General features: G+C 42.7%; 1 protein-coding gene across 1 annotated transcript in view; it reads left to right on the top strand.

Annotated features, from left to right (window-relative positions):
• Positions 1 to 8,649: 8,649 nt before the first annotated feature.
• KL (klotho) overlaps positions 8,650 to 27,973 on the top strand; it is a gene marked incomplete at its 3' end in the record, with an annotated part of 37,612 nt that continues 18,288 nt past the window's right edge. The window contains exon 1 of the mRNA XM_084235690.1: positions 8,650 to 9,525. Coding sequence (XP_084091816.1) covers positions 8,713 to 9,525 — 813 coding nt within the window. The 5' untranslated portion in view covers positions 8,650 to 8,712. The remainder of the gene's footprint in view (positions 9,526 to 27,973) is intronic.

Below are 27,973 nucleotides of genomic sequence, written 5' to 3'. Positions count from 1 at the left end.
ACAGTGAAATCTAATGGAACAATCAACCAATTGGAAAGGGGAAGCCTGAGGAAGCATAAGAGTCAGTCCTGCCCACCATGTCATGCAAGGGGATAGTAGAGGGTGGGGTTGCCAGGTCATCCTCTTTCAGGAGTCCGGACAATCTGCAGCATCTGTCAATCTTGAGCCTGAAGATTGAAGTCCCTGCTCCCTATGCGAGTGATCAAGTCCAACAGTCCCTCTCACATTACAAGACCCAACTACTGTGATGTGGTCCTGCCTCCTGGTTGGGAACCACCCTCCAGCTGAATGCGGTTACGGCTGTGCACCTCCATACAGTAAAGGTCTATATCAGGGTGACTGAAGATAAGCTCTTCCTGGTCCTCATCCATGTAAAATATGAATGGAGAAAGCTACAGCTATGGTCCTCCATAGATTCTGACTGCAGGGAACTCCAAGTCCCACATCCTGAACAGTTACTTTCTGAGGAAGAGTAGGGACAAGTTGAAAGAACATGCAGAGGAAAGAGTTAAAGACTCTTCAGAGTTTTCATCTCTCAAACTTGTCCATGTTGAATGTCCAGTTGTCTAGTGCAGTTTATTTATTTTAAACATTTTATTTATGCACACAAGAGCAGGGGTACAGGCCAGAGGTGTGGGGTGGGGGGGGGGGTGAGAGGATTCACCAGAGACAGACCAGGGAGCAGAACAGGCAGACTGACTGAAATACACCGCTGAGGGAAGCAGCAGGTGAGTCAAGAGAGGGCTGCTGTGCCATGTGGGTAGCTCCCTGGCCGGCAATCAAACTTGTGCTGCAGAGGCTGCGGACAGCTTCATAGGTTGTGTCTTAACCCCTTGCGCCACCAGGGAGGCCCATCAACTGCAGTTTAAAGTTTTCCTATTGATATTGGTTCCAGCAGTAAACTTGGGCACAAGTTTTGCTCTTTACACTTTTGGGAGCCGCTGTTTGCCCTGTGACCTCATTTCTTTGAGGAATTTAAGAAGTGTTGATTTTCAGTTTGTTCCATTTTTTTTTTTTCTTGCTGTGAGGACAGAAGTGATGACTTCTCTGCTCTTTACATGTCAACCTGGAACCCAGAAATCCTTTCCTTCAAATATCTAAGTTTTCTTATTTACTACTAAAACTCTATAAACATATTTCAACAAAGTTCATCAGATATTTACCTGTTCCATTTGGCTTTTTCCTAGAGACACCCCCCTTGAATCTTTTAGTCTCTGGTCTCCATCAGGAGAGCTTGTGCTCTGAATTGGCTTCAGCCTGAGGCTTAGTTTTGCTATAATCCCATGAATTCCTTTTATATTTCTTCCCTGTCCCTGTTTCACATTTCCCAAGCTTTCTCCTTTTTTGATTTACTTCCTCATTTTAGTGGAGCACATATTTTCAATTTTTTGAAAAAAAGTGCATGGGAAATACTTGGTTTGTTTTTAAGATCTTTAATCTTAAGTCTAAAAATGTCAATTCTGCTGTCACACTTGATTGCTAGTTTGGTGGAGCACAAAATTCAATAGGTTGAAAATAATTTTCCCTCAGAATATTGAAGTATGGCTCCATTATTCTCTAATATTCAGTGTTACTTTTGAGATGTCCATGCTACTTTGGCTTGTACTTTGATCGTTTTTTTCCCTTCTGGAAGTTTTAGGATCTTTACCTTTGTCACTCTAAAATTTCAGAATAGTGTGCCTTAGCTTGAATCTTTTATCATGACTTTGTTACTTAGACCCATTTAACTGGAACCCTCACATCCTTCAATTCTGAGACATTTTCTGTTTTCTCCATTTTCTCTCTCTGGTGCTCCTATGGATTGGATGTTTGCCCCTCTGAATATCCCTTAACCCCTTTCTTCTATTTGTGAATGCTTTAATTTTTTAAATTTAAATTTTATTTTTATATTCCCCATACAATTACAACCCCCTTATTTTGACCTCAAACCCTCCTTTCCCCGCCCCCCACCCCCCATAGAATGTCTCTGGTTCATAGTTGTTTGTTGATTTTGATATTTTCTTTCTTATAATTATTCTTTTTCCTGGTCCCTTATTTAAGTTTTCTAGATTCCTGCTATGAGTGAGACCATCCAGTATTTTTCTTTCTCTTTCTGGCTTATTTCTCTGAGCATGATCCCTTCCAGCGCCATCCATGTTGCTGCAAATTGCATGTGTTTATCTTTTTTGAATGCTGAGTAATATTCCATGGTGTATATGTATCACATCTTCTTGATCCAGTCATCTATTTTTGGGTATTTGGGTTGTTTCCAAAGCTTAGCTATTGTAAACAGTGCTGCTATAAACATAGGGGTGCAGGTGTTCTTTGGAATTGATGTTTCTGTGTCCTTTGGGTAAATACCTAGGAGTGGAATTACTGGATCATACGGAAGCTCTATATGATTTAGTAGGTCCAGAAATCTCCACACAGCTCTCCATAGTGGTTGGACCAGTTTGCACTCCCACCAACAGTGCAGGAGAGTTCCTTTTTCTCCACAACCTCGCCAACATTTGTTGTTGCTAGTTTTTTTAATATGTGCCATTCTCACTGGTGTAAGATGGTATCTCATTGTAGTTTTGATTTGCATTTCCCTGATTACATGTGATGTTGAACATTTTTTCATATGCCTGTTGGCCATTTGCATTTCCTCTTCAGAGAAGTTTCTTTTTAGCTCTTCTGTCCATTTTTTGATGGGATTATTTTCTTTGTTGTTGCTGAGTCTCATCAGCTCTTTGCAGGTTTTTGTGATCAGTCCTTTATCATTAGTGTTGTGTGCAAAAATGTTCTCCCAGTTGGTGGGGTTTCTCTTTGTTTTTGTTATTGTCTCTTTTGCTGTGCAGAAGCTCTTTAATTTGATGTAGTCCCAGCTGTTTATCTTTGCCTTCACTATAACTGCTTTGGGTGATGTGTCTATAAAGATGTCTTTGATGTGCATATCATGTAGTGTTTCGCCTATATTTCCTTCTATGTATTTTATGGTTTCAGGTCTTATGTCTAGTTCTTTGGTTTCTGTGCATGGTGTGAGGTAGTAGTCAAGCTTCATTCTTTTGCATGTAGTGACCCAGTTTTCCCAGCACCATTTATTGAACAAACTTTCTTTGCTCCAATGCATATTCTTTGCTCCTTTGTCAAAGATTAGTTGACCATAAATCTGTGGGTTTATTTCTGGATTTTCTATTCAATTCCATTGGTCTGTGTGTCTATTCTTGTTCCAATACTATGCAGTTTTGATGATTATGGCTTTGTAGTAGGTTCTAGAATTTTTTCTTGCAAAATCAATTTTGTGTTACTACCAAATCTATTGATTGGTTAATTAATACCGCCCTTTTCTTAAAATCAGTTGGAGCATCCTGCTGTTGTTGTTTGAGTTACAGCTCCACTACTCAAAAACTTCCTGTGGCTTCTGACTTGGGCTGGATCACAAAGGCCACTAAAAGCTTGAAGCCCAATTCTTGGATTATAAATCGCTTTGTTACAGGGCAGCCCTGATATAAAATGGGTTGCCTGACTGTGGGTCCTCACTCGTGCACTTGAAAGGGACTTAATATTCTGCTGCAGCACACACAAAAGGTTAATAAAAGATTTATTCACAAGGGAAGGGGAAAAGAGGAAAATGTACAACTCAGGGAGAAAGTGGGAGATAAAGTCTTAAATGCGTCCTACTCAATCTGGGGATCTGGAATCCCAAATGGCACTCTGAGAGCTGGCCTCCAGCCACGAGCCGTGAAGCCAGGAGGCGAGAGAGAGACCCCCAAGGCCCACGTGGCTGGTTTTTATACCAAACCTGGCTGCTTAACTCTGCCCTCAGGTCTCAGCAACCTTCCCTTTGGTGGTGATGGGATTTGTCTTTCCCAATGTCTTGATGGCTTTGGTCTGGAGTAGGAGTGGGGTCCACAAAGCCTGTGTGGAATTAGCTCAGGACATCCTTTCCCCCTAACAGCTCCACATCTGTCTTGGCTGCAAATAAGCAGAACATGGACACTATTTGGGTGGGAATGGCTCCTTTTTGCCTTCCTGGTTCTTCATGATAGTGTGCCTATTTAGTGTCTCTGATAATTTGTGTGGAATGAGAAATATGCTGTGTCAGAGATGTTCAGGACCTTAGTGTCAATCTTTTTGGTGTAGCCAGAGGTGTATGAGGGGATGTGGGATATGTTGGCACTTAAAACTATTCCAAGTTATAATGTTCTGTGTTGTATTTCTTTTTTTTTCTTCTTCCTTAAAAAAAAAAAAAAAGATTTATTTACTTCTACAAGAACTGGGGTACAAACCAGAGGCATGGGAGGGTGAGAGGATTCACCAGCGACAGAGTGGGGAGCAGAACAGGCAGATGACCAAAGACACTGCTGAGGAGAGCAGCAGGTGAGACAGGAGAGGTCTGCCACGCCATGTGGGCATCTCCCTGGCTGGCCAGGAATGGAACCTGTGCTGCAAAGGCTGCAGACAGCTTCACAGCACTGTGCTCAACCTGTTACGCCACCGGTGAGGCCCTGTGTTGTATTTCTTATTGTATCATGAAAACTACTTGATTTTTTAGTTTAGTAAACTTGGGCATTGGCCCACAAGAGTATATATGCAGGGTACAGGATATTAAATGTGGTACTGCATGACCACTTCCTTCTTGTGCTCAGGGCAGACACTACTAATCAATCACAGTATTTTTTTATAAGACAGGATTTGATTTCAGAATTCTCAATAACGTGCTTCAGCCATTACTCATTCATTCAGTCATTTATTGCACAATGTGCAGGCACTATTCTAGGTACTGAAGATTCTGCAAAGAAAAATTCCAGTGCCTATTCTCATGGAGTTTATATTCTAGTTGAAGATAAAGGAAATAAGTAAACAAGATAATTTGAGATCGTCATGAGCTCTGTGAGGAAACTAAAACAGGGCACTGTATTGTCTAGAGAGGTCAAAAAGTAGACTGCTATCAAGATATGGCTGTTGATCTGAGACCTGACTGAGGTGAGGCAAGTGGTCTTGTGAAGAATATCCAGAGAGAGAAAATGGCAAGTCAAAGACCTTGATATTGCGAACTGTGGAGGCTTGTTCCAGGGACAAGCAGGAGGCCAGTGCAGCCGGACGGAGAGTAAAGCGTGGGAGTGTACCATAAGAGGAGGGCAAGAGTTATTGGTCTATTTTGTTAACAGCTGCCTTCCTAGTGACTAGAATAATGCTCAGCACACAAAACATATTTGTTTAATGAATAAATGAAGGCAGAGGCTCTGTACAATAAAATGATAAAATCCATTAAAGAACATACCTGCCTTTTCAGTCCACTATTTTTGTCATTTTCAATAGACATTTTTGAACAGCAAGTAGCTATGAACGCCCTTCCTCTACTCCCCTCACCCCTGTTTTGCTTTCCTAGTCTCCTTGCTTCCACATCTTCTTGCAAGTTTTACACTTTAAACCCCAGCTGCTGTCACATCCTCTCTGTGAAGCCTTTCCAATAAATCCAAAAGGGCATAACGTCTCCTTCCTCCACATTTCTCTGTCACAAGTGTCATTTGTTAACACTCAACACAATAAACTGGACAGCTTGTTTATTATCAGCTTTCTTTATCCCGCTTCTCTAGAACAGTACTGTTTTTGAAGGCAGCCACCATCTTCTATATTCTGAAGTCTTAAGCATCATGGTTGTTGCTGTTGGTATCAGTACTTCCCCACAGAGCCTGAATGTCTGTGACTGCTGAGCTGAGACCTCTTGAGGTTAGTGGCCTGTCTGGGGTCTGGTGAGTCAAGGGGTTTCCTTCTGCTCCCTGGGCTGGGGAGGACTCTGGGGTCTTGGGAGTTATAGGAGAAACACAGGTGAGAAGTGATTGGTTGAAGGAACATGGATGATGTTCACATTGCTGACACCTTTAGTTGAAAATCACCATGACAAAAGGACATGAAATCTTCCCTTTCTTTTCTATGCAGCAATAACTTCACCCTTACATCCAAGGCACAGCAAATGAGTTATCTCTTATTTATAGGAGAACAAAAGCATTGAAAGAAACCTAGGTTTTTAGATGTTTGAATAAAAGACCCAAAATAAAACTTAACAAATGAGAAATAGCAGTAGCAATTATTCATGCTTCAAGAATTCAGAACAGGGCCTCCCCGGTGGCGGCAGCCCAGTGGTTGAGCGCTGGGTTGCGAAGCTGCCCCAGGCCTCTGCGGCGCTGGTTCCATCCCCGGCTGCTCCCCGGCTACCGGAGGAGGGTCCCACATGGCGCGCACCTCTCCTGCAACCCGCTGCTCCCCTCAGCAGTGTACTTCGGTCCTTCTGCCTGTTTTGCTCCCCGCTCTGGCTCTGGTGAATTCTCTCACCCTCCCGCGCTTCTGACTGTACCCAGTGCATGTATAAACAAAGCAAGCAAACAAACAAATAAATAAATAAAACATGCCTCTATTAAAAAAAATTTAAAAAAAAAGAATTCAGAACAACCGCAAACAGAACTCTGATAAATAATAAGTTCTGAAAATAGTTTAATTATCATGTAATCTCTATTTTGGGGTCAAATTAACTATTACCTGGAAACATCTCTAGTAAATGCTGAAAGATTTGATGTCCAATTTGGGCTTTATGTTCCCCTTAGAAAAAGATGAACTTCAAATGTGGAGCCTTTAGTTAACCTGGTTCTTCTTCTCGATCACTACTATAATCCCACTCCACTCCTCACCCTTTTTTTTACTGTTGGTTAAATAAAAGTAGCAAGAGCTGTAACTTGGCCTGAGCAAACAGACCATACATCAATAAGTGAACAATTAGTCTAAACTATTTTCCATGAGACCCATGAAGCATTTCTAATTGAAACTTAACAAACTCAAACACAGCAAACGCTCTCATCTTCAGCTCTAGAAAGGGAATGTGATTCTGCATGCAGACATAGACCCTTTTAAATTTAGCTGGAATAGAGTGTGACTCTGCAGTTGTGGGTTTAATTTTTTTTTTAATTGCTGAAGTGTCACTGTTTGTTATTTCACATTTATTGAAAAATGTAAATGCCAGATGTAACAGAATAGCAATATGTTTTGTTTTAGTCTGATGGCTTCATCTTACTAATCATGGTAATATATGCTGGCTGGTGTTGGGAATACTTAATAAAATACTGGAATACATTTTTGGTGCTTATATTTTAAGGCAATTAATACAAACAGCTTGATCTGCATCATTTAAACAGATTGATTTTAACTTCATACAAAACGGGGCAAGGATGGATCACTGGGTGAGGATGGAGGTACTCGTGTGAGGATCTTAGTTACTGAGCACACATTCAGTATGGCAGGACTCAGGTACACTGTACTGGAAAGGGAGGCTAAAATATTAGCAAGAGCTTACAGTTGTCTGCGCTTTCCAGGTTTAAGCCATCTTTGTGCACAGTTCCTCCCTATCCTCCACTCTGAGCTACACAAGTCCTTAAGGCATCAGTCAGACACGGCCATTTTATAGATCAGGTTCCTGAGGCTTGGAGATACTGGCCTGAGATCACCAAGGTGGAGCCCAGGCTGTTCACTCCCGACCGACATACATCAGTTATGCACAAGTCATACACAGATGTAAACATTCTAATGGACACTATTCTCCAAATATGTGTCGAAGGGCTCTCTGGCAACTGGGCAGCTGTCAAAGCTCTATTTTGTTGTGGAGGGTGGGAGCAGCTGCTTGGCCCAAATCCCTCTTCCCTTTCCCTCCACAATTCAAGTGGCCTATGTGAGACCAAGGGATTTCCTGCTCCAGCGCGGTTGTGCTCAAGGTTGCACAGATAAGTTACTTGTCAGGCAAGAACCAAAAGCGAAAATGTGTGATGACCCATAAAACTTGCAAAAGGATCTAAAGTTAAATGTCAGTTACTTGTATTCGAAAACCTTGGTTTTTAAATTTCCTTCTTCCTTCGAAGAACAATTGTAATTTGAAGTTCACCGAGTAATCCTGCAAGATCTCATTAAAGAGCAACAGGTTTTAACTGGTTAAAATCTAACAGTAAGATGGAGAGTAAAAGTCCCCATGCAACCAATAGTTCTGCTTTGTCTTCCTCCAAAGCCTTCCTAGACCGGGGTCTGGAGGCAGGGCCACCCAGCCCTGCGAGCTTAGGGGTTGGTGTGTGCTGGAGCATGAGCATCTTACGTAGAGACCATGAGGAGTCCTCTCACAACAACTCAAAGCTCTTGACCTAGTTCTCCCCACTTTGCCCTCCCAATATGACTTCAGTTAATTCTAAATGAGCTCTAGCAAGGTCAATCTAAAGCTTTCCTTCGCCTCAGAGAGGGAGAAAAGAAAACGCGTGCTTCCAGGCACAGAGCCCTTGTCAAACTCCGTGAAAGTCACCTGACAGCCTTCTCTCCTGGACACGCAGCGGTTCCACGACTTCACTGAGGGGTGAGGCAGGGCGGATGGGCTAGAGAAGGCGGCTTGGAGAGAACTTGCGTAGCCAAAACATCCCCTACAACTCCTGCGAGCTGCGGGAACAGGTGCCTTTTCTCCGACGTCCAGGAGTGGCGCCTGCTGCACCTTGCCCGCTGTCTTGCCCACTCACTGGGCACCCGCTTGCCCTTTGTACCCCCGCCCCCTCCCGCTCATTCCAGGGCGGGGGCGGGGATGCTGTCTCGCAGGTAATTATTGCCAGCGGGGCCCGCAGGGGAAGCGGGGGTGGGCGCACCGGCTGGGGGCGGGCGACGCGGCGGGGCGCCGGCATAAAGGGGCGCAGGGCGGAGCGGTGCCCCATCGCCCGGCTCCCGCTCAGCATGCTGGCCCGCGCCCCTCCGCGCAGCCAGTGGCTGCCGCCGCTGTTGCCGCTACAGCTGCTGCTGGTCCTGGGAGGCCACCGCCTGCGCGCGGAGCCGGGCGACGGCGCGCAGACCTGGGTCCACTTTGCGCGCTCCCCGCCTCCTGAGGCCGCGGGTTTCCTCCACGGCACCTTCCCCGACGGGTTCTTCTGGGCCGTGGGCAGCGCAGCCTATCAGATAGAGGGCGGCTGGCGGCAGCATGGCAAGGGGGCGTCCATCTGGGATACATTCACCCGTCACCCCCTGGTGACCCCAGGCGACCCCTTAGTGGCCGGCGTGCCGTCGGGCGCCCCGTCCCCGTCCCCGCCCGCCACTGGGGAGGTAGCCAGCGACAGTTACAACAACGTCTTCCGAGACACAGAGGGGCTTCGCGAGCTCGGGGTCACCCACTACCGTTTCTCCATCTCTTGGGCGCGGGTGCTCCCCAATGGCAGCTCGGGCGCCCCCAACCGCGAGGGGCTGCGCTACTACCGGCGCCTGCTGGAGCGGCTGCGGGAGCTGGGCGTGCAGCCTGTGGTCACCCTGTACCACTGGGACCTACCCCAGCGCCTGCAGGACGCCTACGGCGGCTGGGCCAATCGCGCCCTGGCGGACCACTTCAGGGATTACGCCGAACTCTGCTTCCGCCACTTCGGGGGACAGGTCAAGTACTGGATCACCATCGACAACCCCTACGTGGTGGCCTGGCACGGCTATGCCACCGGGCGCCTGGCCCCCGGTGTCCGGGGCAGCCCGCGGCTCGGGTACCTGGTGGCGCACAACCTCCTCCTGGTGAGTTCGAGGGGCCAGGTGGAGGGACCCCGCTGGGGAGAGGGCCTCTGGGGACGCCGCCGGGGGCATGACGGGTGCCTGAGCCTCCAACTCAGAGGAGGCCCCGCTGGAGCGCGTTCCTGAGATCACCTGGGACCCACACCCGGCCCTCAGCTGCTTGGGCTCTCAGAGATAGGCATGGAGTTGGGAAAGGGAGGGAGGTCTCCGGAGGGAGCGCGCGGGTGAGTGCCCTTTGGAGCCCATTTGTCAAAAAGAAATAGGAAGCAGTTTTTCCAATGAGAAAAGGGAGTTCCTTTTCTCGAGTGTGGAGGAATTCCTAGAGGTAAGGGCAGGGAAGATTTGCTGGTAGTAGCTAGGAGGAGAGTGAGGAGGGTGGATGAAAGAAGTTTATTCCAAAGCTGCAGGTAGGCTTACTCTGCTGGAGTTTGTTGAAATGTCAAGAGTTGAACGTTAATCCAGAAGATCTGTCTTACTTGTGGCACATTCACATTGAAGCAAATGTGAAGGTGTCAGAATTGCATCACCTGGAAAGCCTGGTTTAAATTGCTTGTGGAAGTTATTTCTGTGGCAGGGTAGGGAACTACATCCATCAACCTTTCTTAATCATCAGTGCTCCAAGATTCCTTCTACAACCACAAACGAAGCTAGGCATAAAAACACAGAAACAACTACAGGATAGTGTAGACTGTGTCCTACCACATTTGCATTTCCATGATGCTCTTTCTCCTGTGACTAGGGCTCCTGGCTAATTAGGTTATTAGTCAGACACAGTGGATTTTAACACCCTGTGCTGAATGCTTAATCAATTTAATGGCAGGAAGTGTTGACTCCCATGATAAAGTTTTCTCCCAAATAATTCTTCCTCTTTTTTCTCCTTTACTTAGTATTCAAGATTAGATCTCATTGATTTGATGGTTCATTTATAATGATGGAAGTTGTTGCTATCTTTTGTAGAGTTTTATATCACAAAAATATTTTATGTACATGTGGAAACATTTTAATAGAAGTGTTTAAATTGATAACTCTTGATATGGTATTTTGATAACTTGTGAACCTACTGGAAGGCCTATTTTTAATTTTAGAATTAGACCACATATTTTGAACAAATTCAAAACTACCTCTTTAACACATTTGCAATTGAAGCCACAGGTAATTGAGAGAGGGACAGTACTGGATTATTGAGCTGACTCAGTGTTCTGAGCTGAGGGTAATGTTAATAATGGCTAAATTAGATTGTATGTCAAGTCCACAAGACCTGTTTGCCATCACTAATCATAAGAAGTGTTTTATTTGTTTGACAAAATTGTGACTTTAGCGATTTTATATTGATGTATCACTTCATTACGCTTTAGAGCAATCTGTCCGTCCTTTAAGGGAATCAAAAGAATCTAAAGACCATTTGTTTATGTTTAGTGATAGAAAACGATGGGGAGAACTGTCCTCTCTTTTGAAGAAAACTATCAGTTCATATCAGGAACAAATAAGAAGTCCATGCGGCAGCTGGAGGACCTACAAAATCACTAGTGTAGATTGAAATCATACAAGTTCTATTTTTAGAGGACATGTAATAAACTCAGTATGTTTACATACAAGTTACCAATCACTTAGGTGATTTTAAAAAAATAAATTAAGGATTTGGGACTCCAGGAGCCTTCTGGAACTCTTGTATCTCAAATAGTCAACTTGATTTTGATTTTTGTACTGATGAACTTTTCAGTTATAATTTTGTATTTCTGTCGAAGAAACTCACCAAACACTAACTATCCCTTCCTGAAATGGTGGACTTTGTATTCATAAGAAATTAGTGGCAGTGGACATTTGGTTTTGCTGATGATGCAAACAAAAAGCTAGTTGTAAAATATTAATTTTTGCTTTCAAATTTCTTTGGTATGGAGTTTAGTCATTCTTGTGTCTTATGAAGAAGTAAATTGCTTTTATCAGAGATGGTTTATTAAATTAATTTTTTCATGTGAGATATTTTCAATGTTCTTTTTTTGATACATGTGTTAGAAGAAGGGGATAGAGAAGATGCTCTTGCTGGAAAAGATAAGACATATCCTGCAGATTTTAGTAACAGAACATTTCAGCTGGGGTTTAGATATTGCTGTTAGGGACTATTGAGCCCTCTAGGATATTAATTTGTTTTTGGGACCTGATGCTGATGAAGGATTAAAACGGCCAACACCCCTCCTCCACCTCATTCTGCATTCTGCTAATTTAAAAATGGGCTGGAGAGCTCCCCTCAGGACATTTGACCCTCCCTTTCCTGGCCCAAGCCTGTTGAGAGATTCAAGAACTTAGCTCCGATGACCTGGGGGTGAGGATGCAGGTCAAAGGAACTACAGAATGGATAGAGAATAATGGGGATCATGTTCAGAATGGTGGTCCCAAGGCTCTTTTGTGGGCTTCTGATACTAGGATGAACCTTGACAAAATTAGCGTGCACGCACATGTGCATGTGTGTGTGTGTGTGTGTGTGTGTGTCAGAGAGAGAGAGGTAGAGAAGTTGAAAGCAGGACCTTCCCACAGAGCTCTGAGTACATAAGAACTTGGGATGCTTTGTTCATCTGAATATAACCCAGAAGGAAGTCATACCTTCTCTCTCCCATTTGAAGAGGGAATGCTGTGCCTTCGTAACTCTTGAAAGGAGATTCTTGATGTCTCTGGAAAAACAAATATTGAGGCCTGTAGCTGAGGGATCCAGTGGCAGTGGTGTTTTTCAGGCTTTGTTCCTCCCGTGGGTTTCTAGAGGACCAGAACCAAGTTCCAGATACATGTGGGTCTCTCTGGGAATTTTGCAATTATTTGTACAGGGAACCTGTAGGAAAAGATAACCTCTTTCACTTAATGAGGAGGGGTGAGAGATACTGTTTTGGGTATTGACGTGTAGTATAAACTTGACTGGTATTGAGTGGGCTACACAGTAACAGAGAATTGCAAAGTGGGGTATGTAGATTTAGAAAGAAATCAAAAACATGTTGCCAGTGGGGGCGATCCAGTTGGGAGCCTCACAGAGGGAAAGGAGAAGGATGAAGTAATGGTAGATGAAGGAGCCATAAGGTAAAATGGTCAGATGGAGCAGTTGCAAAGTAAAAGTTGTTAAAGTTGTCTTTGTCAATCCTTTCAAATGGGATATTCTCTTTTTGTTGGTTTATGGGAATGTTGGCAGTTTGACCCAGTCCCAGGGTCAGATCCAGTTTACAGGGGACAATAAAGTGAATTTTCCTGCAGTGGCTTTCTACTGCCCTATTTTAATATGGCTCTAGTGATATCAAATCTTTATAGCATCAGTGTTTATGTCTAAGGTGATCTGTCACAGCATTTGTTTAACCCCTATTCCTTCTGTATAGACTTTACCAACTTGGTTTTCAGAGCCCCACTCTCTCTTGCTACTCCTCTTAGCTCACTGGTAATTCCTTCTCAGTTTCTTTTATTTATTCCTCCTCACCTTGCCTGTAAAAAGAAAATGTCCCAGGACTCTTTCTATCAGCCACTTCTCTAAATCTGCTTCAAGTGATCTCTTTGAAAACTCCAAGTTTTGAGTTTTCAGCATCTGTCCTGAGCTCCAGACTTGCGTAGACAACTGCCTTCTCCACTAACAGGTCCAATAGGCAAACTGCCTTCTCCACTAACAGGTCCAGTATGCATGCCATACTTGACCCATCTAAAAACAAACTCTTTTCCCCATCACCATAATAGCAACTCCACCTACTTCACCTACTTCAAAATATATCCAGAATCCAGCCACTCCTTATATATAGCCTCAGCCAAGGGGCTCTGCCTGGGTGATTGCAATGGCCTCCTAGCTGCTGTTCTTCTGCTGTGCCTCCTGCAGCGTGACACAATGGATCCTCTCAAGGACTCTGTGTGTGTGAATAAGAGTCCTTACTTATTAAAACCCTACATTTTTTCAAGAACCAGCTCATGTGCTCCCTGTAGCCCCACATCTGAATGCCATCTCTTCCTTCTATGGAACCCACTTGCCTCATTTCTGATGCCTTCTACCACGCCCTTCCGTTCATTTAGCCCCAAGTCTCCTGTCGACACTCCATTAGTCTGGCAAGTCTGTAAATGAGAAGGCCACGTTCCTGTCTTCTATGTTTCCTAAAATGGCATTTTGCTCAACAAGTTGTTTCTGGTTTATTTATTTATTTATTTAATAGAGGCATGTTTTTATTTATTTATTTGTTTGTTTGTTCGTTCGTTTTGTTTATACATGCACTGGATACAGTCAGAAGCGCGGGAGGGTGAGAGAATTCACCAGAGCCAGAGCGGGGAGCAGAGCAGGCAGAAGGACCGAAGTACACTGCTGAGGGGAGCAGCGGGCGGCAGGAGAGGTCTGCGCGCCATGTGGGACCCTCCTCTGGTGGCCGGGGAGCAGCCGGGGATCGAACCGGCGCCGCAGAGGTCGCCGGCAGCTTTGCAACCCAGCGCTCAACCGCTGCGCCACCGGGGAGGCCCAGTTTCTGGTTTATTAATAGCCAGACTTTTCCTTTCTAAGCTGGTACTACTAGGTTTTGATCTGATTATCCATTTTTCTAGTTATTTTCTGTTGGAGTAGGGAGTACCAAACTCTAAGCACATAGAAAAATGGGTAAATATAACGGGGAAGAATTTGACATTTTCTGTGAAAACTTAGGGCTTGCCAAATTTATGTATGACTCCATTGTAAAAACCCCTAAACAGGAACTATGTAACATCACAAAGATGTTTCCAGAATGGGAGGTAGAGGAAGTCTTCTGCTTGGATTTAGGAGCATATATTGAAAGAAGTTTTGTTATCTGGGAACTTTCATTTCCCAAGTTTAATGGTGGAGTCAATTTCTAGATCCATGCTGAAAAATTGTGTGCAATGTATTTAGGGGAAGCCCTATACCAATTTTCTTCTCATTAAACTGGATTTTTATATGGGTATAATAACCAATTAGATTGAAAACTAAAGTATTTTATAGAATACTTCTTAATTCAATAGTGTACTAATTAGAAATAGTTAAACTATCTCCCAAAGAGTTTCACTCACTCATTTTTGACTATCTGATTGAATACAGTATATTTTGAAGGTTACTGTGAATGTCCAAGAAAAAAAAGTAAAGAATAGGAAAAGAACTAATAAAATAATTTCAGAATCATAGCAATGTTAACAGTGTGAATTGCTTTGAGTTGAAAAAAAGAAAATACAGACTACTAAACATTCAAATAATGTCATGCGTTTCTTAAGTGTAAAATGAGTGAATGTGTCACTGCTATTCGAATGTGTAGTTAGTCATGGCTTTTGTACATAAAAGTCTTCTGAGTTAGCTTAATCTTCCCAACAGTTTTATTGCTTTACGCCAGAATTTTATTATATTTAATTTGCACAAAAGGTACCTTTGCTTCAGCGAATGTTATTCTTTTAAGGCATAACGGAAATTTTAGGTGTAGGAGGATAGTAGAATACATGCCTTTTAGGAGGACAAGAGTGGGTGAGTAAAAATACATACTGTTACTGAATCCTCCAAGATTCACATCTTCTCAGGAGCTCCAAAGTTATACTTGTAATCTATACTTAAAAAGGTAAAGCAAAATCTATCTCCCATATGTTCTATTATGATATGTTTTTGGTGCAAAATTAATCTGAAGAATCACTATACTCTTCTTCCCTGTATCTTGTGATAAACTCCTATTTATCCTTCAAAGACTTCACAGAAATACTTTCATTTTGTGGTAATAGCAGACAGAGTGAATCATTTACTGGTGATTTCTTGGGGTCAGACACTATATATCATAGTTATTTTTAAATTTTAAGTATTCAGCACAGAGGAAATATTCAATACAATAGTTAATGAATGAGTAAATATAGATATAAAATAATATCTACTTGTTTCAATATCTTCTTCTTTCTTGTAAATAGAATAATTACAATCTGCTTTTTCATACAGTGTCTGGGAAGTTTTGAAAGGAAGGAAGAAAAGTGAAGAATTCCTCCCCAAATAGGTACATGATTTTTCACCATTTTCAGGGCAAATAATACCCCAGTTTCATCCAGTGGACAGTGAAAGAAGTGAAGGAGAATGTGGTTTTGTAAGAACCTGATCTGGAGGTTGCCCCCATGCCTCCCTCTTATATTTCATTGGCAGAACTCAGTCATGTGGTGTAAGGAGTCTGGGAATTATGGGCTGCTGCAGAGCTGTGTACTTGGTGAATAATTCCATTATGTTGAAATCAGAATTGAATTCTATTATTGAATTCTATTATGTTGAATCATTTAGGACAACCAGTGATCTCTGCCACTGCCTACCGCCCAGATACATTGTGAGAATTAAAACAAAAATCACATGTCAACATGTTTTAAAAAATATTGAGTGTTCTTCAAAGGTGAGGGGTAGATTTATTGTCAATAATAATTTAAAACAATAAAAGTACTTTGGGAATGGACCTCGTGAGCTTTTTAGAAGAAAGGAATTAGACAAATGCTTTAGAAATTGTTGTCTCACTTAACTTCATTTGCAATGTGTAGTATTCAATGGGGGTGAAGGCTCCTTTGCAATTTTTCAATAGCATTTGACCAAAGTTTGTCAAATTGTTTTTGAAATAACCTATTTTACATAACAGTGCCTTTCTTGTATCCAGTTTGGTGTTCAAAAGAAATATACTAAAGTTTATGAGTGATGTAATTTGATTATTGACTAAATTGAAGATAAATATTTAGTGAACTTTTGTGGCCCCAGTCTGAAAAGATTTTATATTCACAACATTATTGTTTGAAGTATGGATGTCCGAATACTATCCATGAACCAGTATTGTTATAGTTTGAGAAGACAAACTGAAAGCAGTGATAAACATTTAGTATAATGGTTAAGCAAATATAATTTTCATTTCTGTACATACACTTTTATTTGATGACTAGAATGTTCAAATTACAAGGAGCTGAGAAATCCCAGGTCAGATTTCTTCCCAGGACAAATACATGGTGTTCTTCTCCTGGGATCGCTTAATTCTGTTCCACTGTTTGCAGCTAGAGGAAGCAGTGCCTCTCAAATTGTCCACTCGATTTTATCTTTTATATTAAATGGAAACCTACCTCTGTACAGGGACTCACCCATAGTTGTCTCCTTGCTTTTCTAATCTCAAGGAATTAAGCTAATTGCTTTTTGATGAGGCAGCTTTTCAAATATTTGCAAAGGCTTCTATGTTCTTCCTAAGCATTTCTTTGAGCCGAAGTCTGCTCCTGGAAGGGTTAGCGGTGACTGAACATCTAGTACGGGCTGTGGTGTGGCAGGCAGACAGGTTGTGGATTTCTGAGAATGCAGCTGTGACCCTAGAGAGATGCCTTTGTCTTCTGATACTTGAAGATGAGTTGGGGAGGAAGAGGGGAACACTGACTTTATACCCTCAGGATCCTGGAGGAGGGTGCAGCCTAAGGCTCTAGATGGGACCACTGTCTTCCATTGTCCTTTCAAGGGGCTGTAGGTGTCCCTTGAGGAAGAAAATGAGGAAGAGGGGTGAGGGCTCTCAGCTCTGGACCCGAAGGAGACTAGGAACCCCTGTCTCCTGCAGAATGGAGATAGGTTTTCTTTGTAAAGGTCCAGGGGAGGACTCCAGAGTCACAGTGGAGATGGGGTGGAGGGAGAGATAAATGTGGCTCTTGCTCTCCTCCACCCTCCTCCATGACACCCCGTTCTCTTCTGGATTCCTTATCACATGGTCTTTTCCCATCGACTCCTCCCCCCATTCAGAGACCTGAGTTCTTCCATAGTGTCCCACATCTCTTTACTTGATTTCAGGCTTTTCTGCTGGTTCTGCAGAGGTGGGGGCAGTGGTGTTAGGGGTCTCCTACTCTGCGCTTTGGTGTGTTCTCCCTGAACTTTTCTGAAGTCAAACAACTCATAGCAAGAATATTTTCTTACCAAAACCCACAGTGGGTTGCGGAGAGAGAGCGCTTCCTCCTATACATACCTAATACTGGCTGTGTTCATTGTAAACCAATGTCTGGCTGGCTTTTTTTTTTTAACCATTTAGTGGCCACACTCACATTTCAAAGCCTCCATGAGAACTGACAGAGAACAAAAAACTTTTCTCTGAGCCTGCAGGTTTGCCCAAGCTGTAGATGGCGCTGGAGAGCTGCAGGGTCTGGGGGTTTAGGATGGTGGAGTTCACTAATGTTGTCTCCAAAAGTGGGATAAAGTAAGACCCTGGGCCTCATGTCACTTATAGATCAGGCAAGAGATAGGTGGCAATTACACTAAAGTGTCTAAGTGCCTTCATAGAAACAAGTACCAGGTACACTAAGAATGGGAAGATGGGTTAGGGTTTTGGGGGTAGCAAGGATGAGGGAGCAGTTAGGGGAAACTACTGATGAGGCCAAGGATTGACAATCTTTTCTGTTTAGGACTAGGTTTTAGGCTGTGTGGGTCGGTCATACTGTGTCTTTGGCAGCTACTTCCATATAGCCTGAGAGCAGCCACAGCGACATGAGAATGGATGGACGCAGCTGTGATCCAGTAAAACCTCATGTACGTGCTGCTCAGGTGGGTGTGCAGGCATGTGAAGTATGAAGGACCTATGGCGTCCTGGCCACAGCCCAGGTGATGTCATGGGCAGGCGGGGCAAGGTGGCAGTTCACAGTGTGGCATCAGTAATTCTTCAGATTGGATGAAGCATCAGGTGGGTAAGGAGGGAAGAGACAAGAAATAACCCTGGAACGTGTCAAAGTTTCTCTTAAAATGGGATGTGCAGAACAAATTTTAACTGCCCCAGATATTCAGAGCACATTTCTTGTTCTGGACACCGAATTGTGTTAATGCCGTCCAGGGCTGTATGCGTGGTTCTGGCTGTCATCTGACTGTAGACTCCGATTAGTCTGCAGTCAGCTAAAACCTGCTTGATTTTGTCCCAAGTGAGCGGCTGTTAAGCCAGACTTCCCTTGTCATCTCCTTTTGTTGTTTATTTTTGGACCTTGAATCCTATTAAATTTCATCTCAATGTGCAAAGATAAGAGGGTTACCACAGATGGTAGGTAATTCCTAGAACTTGGCAGTAACCTAAATATATTAAAGTGATCAGTTAAAGGAGTTACACTCCTACACTGGAAGAGTATCTGGCTATTAAGATGTTGATATATGGTGATGAAAAAGTCACACATGGTCTACTGTTGAGAGAAATTGCCAGTTATATTATGCATCTTATATCTCTGCTATAGGACCAATGGCGAATCTTTAGTAAATAAGCACGATTGCTTTTTATGCTGGACACTCAGTAGCTTCTGTTCTTTCCCTCAGTCTCCCTCTCTGTCATGCCCAAGCTTAGGACCAATATTCCTGGTTTCTGCTCACATAAAATCTTGTACTAATCTTTGCTAATATGTTACACTGTAGGGTAAGGAAAAAATGTCAGGCTTTTCTGCCCTCCCGCCATCAGGATAGATGATGGATCCTTGTGGTCCCGAATGCATGCCTGATGGGGGGCACCTGGAGTAGGGTGTGGGCCTAGGTGGATGAGATTCACCTGGGCTGAGACTGGGCTTTTAAGGGCGGCGTCACGGGGACGCCAGCAGAACCTGAGAGAAGCAGAAGCAGCAGAAGCCGAGAGAGAGAAGGCCAGAGAGCCCAGCTAGAGTGAAGACTTGCTGGGGGCTGGGAGACTGGCAGTACCCCTGCTTGCTGTGTTCCTGCTAAACCCCAATAAAAGACCTGCAAAAAGCCACTGAGGACTCTGACTCCTCCTTTACCCGGTCTGCTGGATCATAGAAAACCTGCTCAGTGGTTATTCCTGACCCTACATACACATTTTATGGAAATGGTTTGTCTTACTCCAACAGAACTGGAGCTTTGAGATGCCAGGAACCATGTTGATCTTGCTTTTAGTTTTATGTCCAGAGACTTACAGCACGCAGAGAGAGGGGGCACTCAGATACTTGTTACAGGAATGAAAGGGTGCGCCACTCCCCCTTCTACTCACCCCCCCCACTTGTAAATGTAAGAGGAAAATGTTAACAATCGGTGGTTTCCAGATGGTTGGATTATAAGTGATCTGTTTTCCTGTTTGATTATTTGGATTTTCTAAATCTTCTATACCCAAAATGTTTTATTTTATGATGGAGAACTAGTAAGTAGTGTTTCTGGAAAAGGACAGCAGAGGTATTTATGGTGGGTGGGATGAGGTGATGCACGTCTGAGGAGGTGGGAACCTAGTCCTCTGAATTATATACAGGGATGGCAATCAATTTTACCTCCAATTAAGGAAATAATTAAAAAAAGAAGAGATGGCAGATTCAATTTATCCATCTATTTTTTTTTTACTTTGGTTAGAACCCCATTAAACATTAGTAAAGAAAGTGTTAAAACAAGGAAAGAGAGGAAGGGGGGTGGAGGAGGAAGAGAGTGAAACACCCACATTGGTAGAGAGCCTAGCAGCAGCTGAAAACCAGGTGAACAAGTGTTACTCACTCAGCAGACCTGAGAAAACTGAGTGCTTACCTGGCAATGGGAGAAACTAAAAACCAATCCTGTGATTGCGGAATCTTCAAGAAGTTCATAGAGTATCAAGACCATCTCCTCTGGAACTGGAGGTAAAGGGAATGAGCATTCATATGAAAATGAATGGTGGAAAGCTATTTAGGAAACACTTGGTTTCTAGGTCCCTTCCCCCAATCATCTCTGCTGGGCACCTGCCTCCATTCAGGAGGAAAATGAGAAGTTAATTCGTTGAAGAGTATTAAGTGGAAAGTGTTTGGACTGGGGGACATTTAAGGGCATGTACCTTATACTGAAAATGAAGATTAAGTAAATATATGTGACGCTAAGACCACCATCCCCAGCCCCCATCACCACCACCCTCCAGCCCTTTAATCTCACCATGCTCGTAGCCTGCTGGAGGTGTGACGTCTACTCTCAGGGAATCTGATGAGCTCCCACAGAAAGATCTAAGACACTGGTCCTTGAGGTCCCACAGCAAATGGGGGAGACAGATCACTCGGCAGTGGGGCTCATGGTCAGTGACTCCACACTCAGACCTGGCAGTCAGGTTTTTTGTACCTTAGTCATCATGGATTGACAGACATCTGAGGGAAACCTCTAACATGAACGATTGAGATCCATAATAATAAACAAATGGGGGGAAAGCCATTTGGAGGGAACAGATTATGCAGTGAGGAAAAAAGGCTGAAAAAAAAAAAAAACCAACAAAAAACCCCAAATGGTAAATGCTTACACGTATAAGATATTCTCTGACAATACATGTATAGTCTGAAAATAAGAATAGGATAATATAACAAATTAAGGGGAAATGTGAACACTTGGAAATTAAATCCATTAAAATGGAAATGAAAAATTAACAGATGGATTGGGAAATAAAGTTGATGAAGTCTAAAAACAAAGCAAGAAGGCAAAGAGAAGGAAAATAATCGCAAAAAGTTAAGAAAATGAGTTAGCCAGTCAGAGGCTTAACATTCAAATAATGGACATTCCAGAAAGCAAGAATAAGGACTATAGTAGAGTGCTACACCATGCCCCCGACGGCACCATATCTTTCAGAATTCATGCTCATGTCCTGGCCTCCAGGCACACTGGGACTTGACCAAGAGACTTGTTTTGTTCTATGGGACGGTAGCAAGTGTGATGCAAGCAGAAGCTTGATAGGGACATTCACACTGAACTATCTTCTTGACTTGCTTCCTCTCAAAGGCCAGCTTCAGTGCTTGGGCTAGGTTACTGAGGTGAGAGACCACATGAAGAGAGACTTTGGGGCCTCAAAGACCACCCTAGACATATCCCCCACCCCTAGCTGAGATCCCAGCTGAAAGCAGCTATGTGAGTGCCCTCTGCTACCGTAAATGAATCAGAACTGCCTGGTTACCACAGGGGCAAGAGAAATAATAAATCCTCGTTATCTCAATCCCCAATTGTGATTTATTTCACAGCAATAGATAACTGAAATAAAGAGAAAGGAAATAATGAAGTACTTAAAAAATAATTCCTGGACATCAGTTTCCATATTAAAGGAAAAGTGCCAGGGGAACTGCTGCAAAACATACCTGCTGTGATGGTGTAGGGCCTTCCTCCTAGACTGTGGCCACTACTGTAGTTGGTGGGTCATGATCTTAAAATTGGTTGTCTGGAAACTGAGGAAGCGGCCGTGACTTTTATTTTGCCGTGTTCTAGTGACCATCGCCGCAACTTCCTGTGGAGCCTGGCAGCCCCTCTTGCCATGCCATTGCTACCAAAGTTGTGACTGCCTGGCTTTTTTGGCTGTGAGCATCACCTACCAACTCATCTTTATCACTCCAGGGACTCCTCCCTTGCAGGGGTGGGAGCCCAGCTCTGTGACTGCCTCTCCTACCATCAGCTCGTCCTGTGGAGCAACACTACCACAGAATAGCCTGTGCTGTTGGAAATAACCCCACCTGAAGAACACAGACCTTTGATTTTAAAAATCCTAATGTGCTCCTAGCACAGTGAACTCACAGTTGTGTAGGATTTAGAAAACTTATTTTCAATGTAATCTTTCCTAAGAAGCTCATGGAAGGTATGTAGCAGCAAAGTGACAGAATAAAGAAATAGAAAGAAATGAGACCTAAACAAGTATGGTTCCAGTCCATAAGAAATAAAGAAAAGTGTTAGGTTGAGAGCAATTCTAGAGAATAGTCTGGAGAGGGCAGGAGGATGGATGATTTCTAACAGAAACGGGGAGAGAGCTCTAAGTGAGAAAAATAGGCTCAATAGGTGGTATGGTAGTGAATATGATGGAGAATCATGAAAGCATAAAAAAATACATATGGAAATTATGTAGGTTAATAATGAAATGATTATTCATCTCATTATAAAAAGCTGTGTGTGTGTGTGTGTGTGTGTGTGTGTGTGTGAGAGAGAGAGAGAGAGAGAGAGAGAGAGAGAGAGAGAGAGAGATATTTTGGTGCTGTTTCTGCAGCAAACAATACATAAGAACCTTGATGTAAATACTAATTGGTGATTTAGAAGAGAATAGACACTTGAGAGTATAAGGGAAGAATGTAAAAGAACTAACTTTCATTTTCATTATGAATTAGTAACTTTTAGAATAAGTATATTCTGAAATGATAATGATATGTGGATAATTATTAGAAGAAATGGTTAAAAGTTAAATGTGGTTGTCTGTAAAGAGTGGAAGTGGGACCTTGAAAGGGAACAAGGAAGAATATTTTTCCTGATAAACCTTTGGCACTATTTGATTATAAACAACAAAAATGGATTTATTTAACTGAAAGTAATCTTAAAAGTCCTATACCAGCGAATGATGCTTTATAGTTTCTCAAGTGCTTTTGTGTATTTTGGAGGCAGGGAGTTGGGTGGCATGAGTGTGTAGCTGACTCTCCTTGGGCTGCCAAAGGATACAACTGAGATCACAACCCCGATTTTCTGAACCCCTACCCTCCATGCTCATTCTATACTCCATGCTGCCTTCAGCACAGCCCAGGTGTCATCTGGGGCGGGCTTGCTGGTGTCTGTCTAGACTAACAGTAAATTCCTCTCTTTTCTACATAATCACTCTTTGAAGTAGATGAGAATGTGAATCCAACTTGTTTCACACATTTGGCCCTTGATGCAGACTGTTGACCAGACTGTTTCTGAGCGTCACAGCAGCCAGCATGCTGGTCTCAGGCTAGATAGGAGGAAGCTGGTCCCCAGTCCCACTCCAGCAAGCACCCTAGAGGATTAACAGGAAGTGATGCAGACTTTCCTTTAGCCTTGCTGTCAAGTAGTTTCACTCTGCCGGGGCTATCACAAGCCTCCCGACTCAGAGAAGAGTAGCAAGGCCACATTGTAGAGACAAATGTGAAATCCATTTGGCAGCAGCATCTCAGGCTTTTATTCACTGTGACTTTTGCCCATCTTCACGGGACATATACTTCTTTCTATATACAGTAGAAATCATCTCCTACAGGAAGACTTTCTTGATTTCCCTCAGTAAGAAGGAAACTTTCCTTTCTCTGAATCCTCATTGTATTACAAAAATATCCTTCTTCTGGTACTTCCACTTTTATTACAATTATTTTCTTTGCTCACTATACCCTATATAATAACTTGCTCACTGTTATTTGGTGAAATAATAAGTAATAGTCACAAAAATGCATTTTATTTCTTTTTTTTCTTTGCAATTCTCATTTCTAAAAATATAAGGGGCCTCCCTGGTGGTTCAGGAGGTTAAGCAGAGCACTATGAAACTATCCACAGACTCTGCAGCATGAGTTCAGTCCCCAGCTGGCCAGGGAGCAACCCACATGGTGCAGCAGACCTCTCCTGTCTCATCTGCTGCTCCCCTCAGCAGTGTGTTTCAGTCAGTCTGCCTGTTCTGCTCCCTACTCTGTCTCTGGTGAATCCTCTCACCCTCCTACAGCTCTAGCCTATACCCCAGTTCTTGTATGTATAAATAAAATAAATCTTTTAAAAAATGAAAAAAAAAAGAAAAAATAAAAATATAAGAAACCCAAGAATTTCTTATGATGAATTTCAGCAGAAACTGTATGGCTCTTTCCTTGTGTTTATTGCAGGTCTGTGAGAAATAAAGGCAACAGGGGAGTGAAAAAGCATGTCATTTACAATTTGATTAAAATGCTTTTTTTCTATTCCCATGTTTATGGCCTACAGGTTTTTAAAAAAGATTATTCATTTTTATTAAAATCTATTTTTTTTAATTTTTGTGTAAAAGAACTGGGGTGCAGGCCAGAAGTGTGGGAGGTGAGAAGATTCACCAGAGACAGAGTGGGTGCAAACAGGCAGATCTACTGAAATACACTACTGAGGGGAGCAGCGGGGAGACAGGAGAGGTCTGCTGTCTCCATACATGGGTTAGCTCCCTGGCTGGGGCTCAAACCCAGGCCCTAGGGGTGACAGCACTGAGACTTAACCCCTAGGTCACCAGGGAGGTATGGCCTGTAGTTTTAATTCTTTCCTTTTGCCATAGAGGAAGGAGTTCTGGAAACACCTTCATGGGTATGGAACACATTTGGCTTCTACTCAGACTCCTGCCTCCTCTTTCACTGCCTCCCAGTGGGACTGAAGGCCTTACTGTTGTGCTTTGGGACCTTTTTCCCCCCCGACTCTTTTCTCTGCCTGGATTTTTCTTTCCACCCCTCCCCCATCTCCATAGCTACAGAACCTACTCCCTCATCTCCTTCAATCAAGTCTGTGCTCAGAACCACTTTCTCTAAGGAGGCACACACTGACGACTACATTTAGAACTGCTTCTCCCAGAAATCCATCCTTACAGAGAGCAGGGGAGACTACTTTCTGGGCCAAAAAATATTTCCTGGGGGCCTCCAGGAGAGAAGAGTGCACCAAACTGATAGGTACTTCCCATGAATTGTGTGAAGATGAAATTGTTGGGTTTGACTTTTAGCTTCAAACAGTAGAACCATTAGGAGCCATTCAAAACAAAACAAAACAAAACAAACAAACAAAGTGAGCTTCCTTATGCAATTCCTAGATAGAAGCTAATTCTTTGGATTCAGTAGTTGTTCAATTCTGGATTTAGTGGCTGGTCAGTATAAGCCAAGAGGCTTATACATGTTAATTAATACTCCTTGATGACATGGCCATTTGGAATCTGACCCAAGCCCAAGCCCAAGGAGACCAGCTTTTTTTTTTTTTTTTTTTTTTTGATAAAGAATAATCTTTGGGGCTTATTTATAATCACAAAAGAGACTCAGAAAAATTTTCCTAGATTTGGAAATGGGGCTGAAGGATTACTGGTGTCCTTCTGAGCTGAGGTCCAAAGCGGGTCTTCAAGGTTAATCTCATTCTCTGAATCTGATTCTAGGGGGTACTGAAGGGAATGAGTATTTGTTCAATTTGCTGTGCATGTAGGTTAAGGTGTTTTAAGTTCTGGAAAAGCAGGAGCTAATCTATAGAAGACTGATCACAATGGAATAATTCTTGCCCAACAGAAATATGGATGGATTGTTGTCAGGGTATGATTTTGTTTTGTTTTTATTTTAATTTTTTATATTAATTTTTTATTTTTTTTATATCAGTGTTCATTTTTAAACAATATTTTCTTCCCCCTACCCCCTTAGGTGTAGTCCCCATAGAGTTTCCCTCACGCCCAAAAATAGATGACTGCATCAAGAAGATGTGGTATATATACACAATGGAATATTATTCAACAATCAAAAGATAAACTCATGCCATTCACAGCAATGTGGATGGAGCTAGAAGGAATTATGCTCAGTGAAATAAGCCAGAAGGAAAAAGAAAAATATCAGATGGTTTCACTTATAGCAGGAATATAGGGGAATCAACTAAGACATCAGTGTAAAAAAATAATAATAGTACAAAACACAACAAAGCAAAACCGGACAATTATAAATCAGAGACATCCTGCAGGGGAGGAGGGAGAGGGATCAGAGGGAGGGAGAGAGGAGCACAGGGGACTGAGATGATGGTGCATGGGTGCATTGGTGAGGGAAACTCTTATGGTGTCAGGGTATGATTTAATAGAGTTAAAACTTGGTCTCTGCTCTTTGCTCAACTGAACAATATTGAAAGACACAAAATGGGTAAGGAAGGGAAAGTGATAGAGTTGCCATGGGAACCTGGCCATTGGCCCATATGACCAATAGGGAACCATGGAGAAGTCCCAGGAAGGTAGAAATAAGACAAAGATAACTAGGCAGGACACCGAATCCCAGTATCCCAGCAGATAGCAACTGGTAGAGAATGACTCCCCCGTCATGAAAATGCCTGAAATAACAGGAAATAAAAAGGAGCTCCAAACCCTTCCTGTGCAGACCTCTTCTATGTAGCCCTCCACTACCTTGCAGGGTATTTCAGTAAATGCGCCTTTTCTGTACTCCACGCTGTCTCTGATGCATTCATTCACCCACGTGGCTCTCGTCTCACCCTGATATTATACCACCACAGTTGAGTCTTACAGAGATGATAAAAAATTACAACATGCCTAATAAAAGGAAAATAAAGATTCTTGTGAATGCCACCCAAAAAACTTTGCATATCCTCTCCTTGGCACACAGGCCTCCCTCAATTTGTTCTAATTTTTCTATCCCACTATCAGTTTCTATTCTTCTTTATGCTTTACAGTTATAGTTATTATGTTTGTTGTTTATTAATTGTCTTCCTGCTAAAGTAGAAACTCTATAAGAGCAGAGATTTTCATCTGGTTTGTTCTGGATGTATCTCAAAGTGTTAGATCTATGCCAGATACATAGTATAGGTGTTCAGTAAATATTTGTGGAATGAAAATATCCCTTGACTAAGATCAGGACTTTCAGATTTTTTTGGCCTTGACCCCAAGAGAAAAGCATTTGACATGTTCATACATTTCCAACAGAAACAAAAGTTTCATGAAATAGTATTTATCCTTACTGTATGCATGCACTCTGACATTTGCTAATTAGTTCTATTCTAGTTCAGTTTTAAAAATTGCTGTCTGATATCTATTTGATGAGGTGTTGGGTTCAGTGAGTGGGATACTTTATTTCTGCTAAAAATGTCAGCAGAGTTCCCTTTTAGCAGCACACTGCAAGTTTACCCAGGAGATCGGACATTTGCACAGACACAGGTAGGCAAAGTTTACATGTTAAAAAGACAGATTTATTAGGAAAAGGAGAAGGGAAAAAAGAGAGGTACCTGTGTAGTCACAGGTGGGCAGCTTTGAGAGGAGAGATGCATTTTGCCAGGGCAGAAATTGTACTGATACAGCGTTCTTTTGGGGAGGGGGTCATTCCTTTGGAGAATTGTTGTCTATTGTTACATTAATCACTTTTAGCATGTGAGTGGGTTAATTTGTATAGATCATGATTCTCTAGTGGCCCTCAGTCTCCTTCTCCCCACCTCCGATACTGTGCCTCCGATACTTTCTATTGCAGTCAGCCTGTGCCTGTGGAGTCCTGCCGAAGGATTTTCTTTTTTATTGCTGGTTTGATAACTGTCTTAATCATTTCTACCCTCACCTCCAGTTTCTGGCCTTGCCATGCTTCCATCCCAAATTTTCTACTCGTGGCCTCCATCACTGTCTTCCCATAACTGATTTCATCCTAGAGTATGTAGTATGAAAAAACTTTTTCTTAAGACCATTCAGAAACTGCTACCACACAAAGGTAGTTGGGAAAAGGAGGGGAACAGGGCAGGCAGAGTACTTTCTACTATCTGCTCCTCCGTGGAACATACTTACATTCCTATAATCTTCTCCTGTCTGACAGTATAGAAACCCTCACACACTCACGTGTCACTTTCTATTTAGGCGAAAAGTGTTCTCTGCTGCAAGGGGAGTTGAATTATCACAAAAGGGAAGAGCTATAAGTGAGCCTGTGAACTGATGTATGATCTTAAATTTGCAGAGTTGGTTGACATCTGCTATTGAAAATTCAGGAGAACTAGGTGGGGAGGCAGAGGTAAAACATTTGGAAACTAACAGTATCTAATACAGAAGAAAAACATTTCTCCAATGTTGTTGGAGACGAGCTGTTTTATAAGGGT

This window comes from Talpa europaea, assembly GCF_964194135.1.
Source record: "Talpa europaea genome assembly, chromosome: 6".
In the NCBI taxonomy this organism is placed as follows: Eukaryota; Metazoa; Chordata; class Mammalia; order Eulipotyphla; family Talpidae; genus Talpa; species Talpa europaea.
This window is presented reverse-complemented; position numbering and strand designations above follow the sequence as displayed.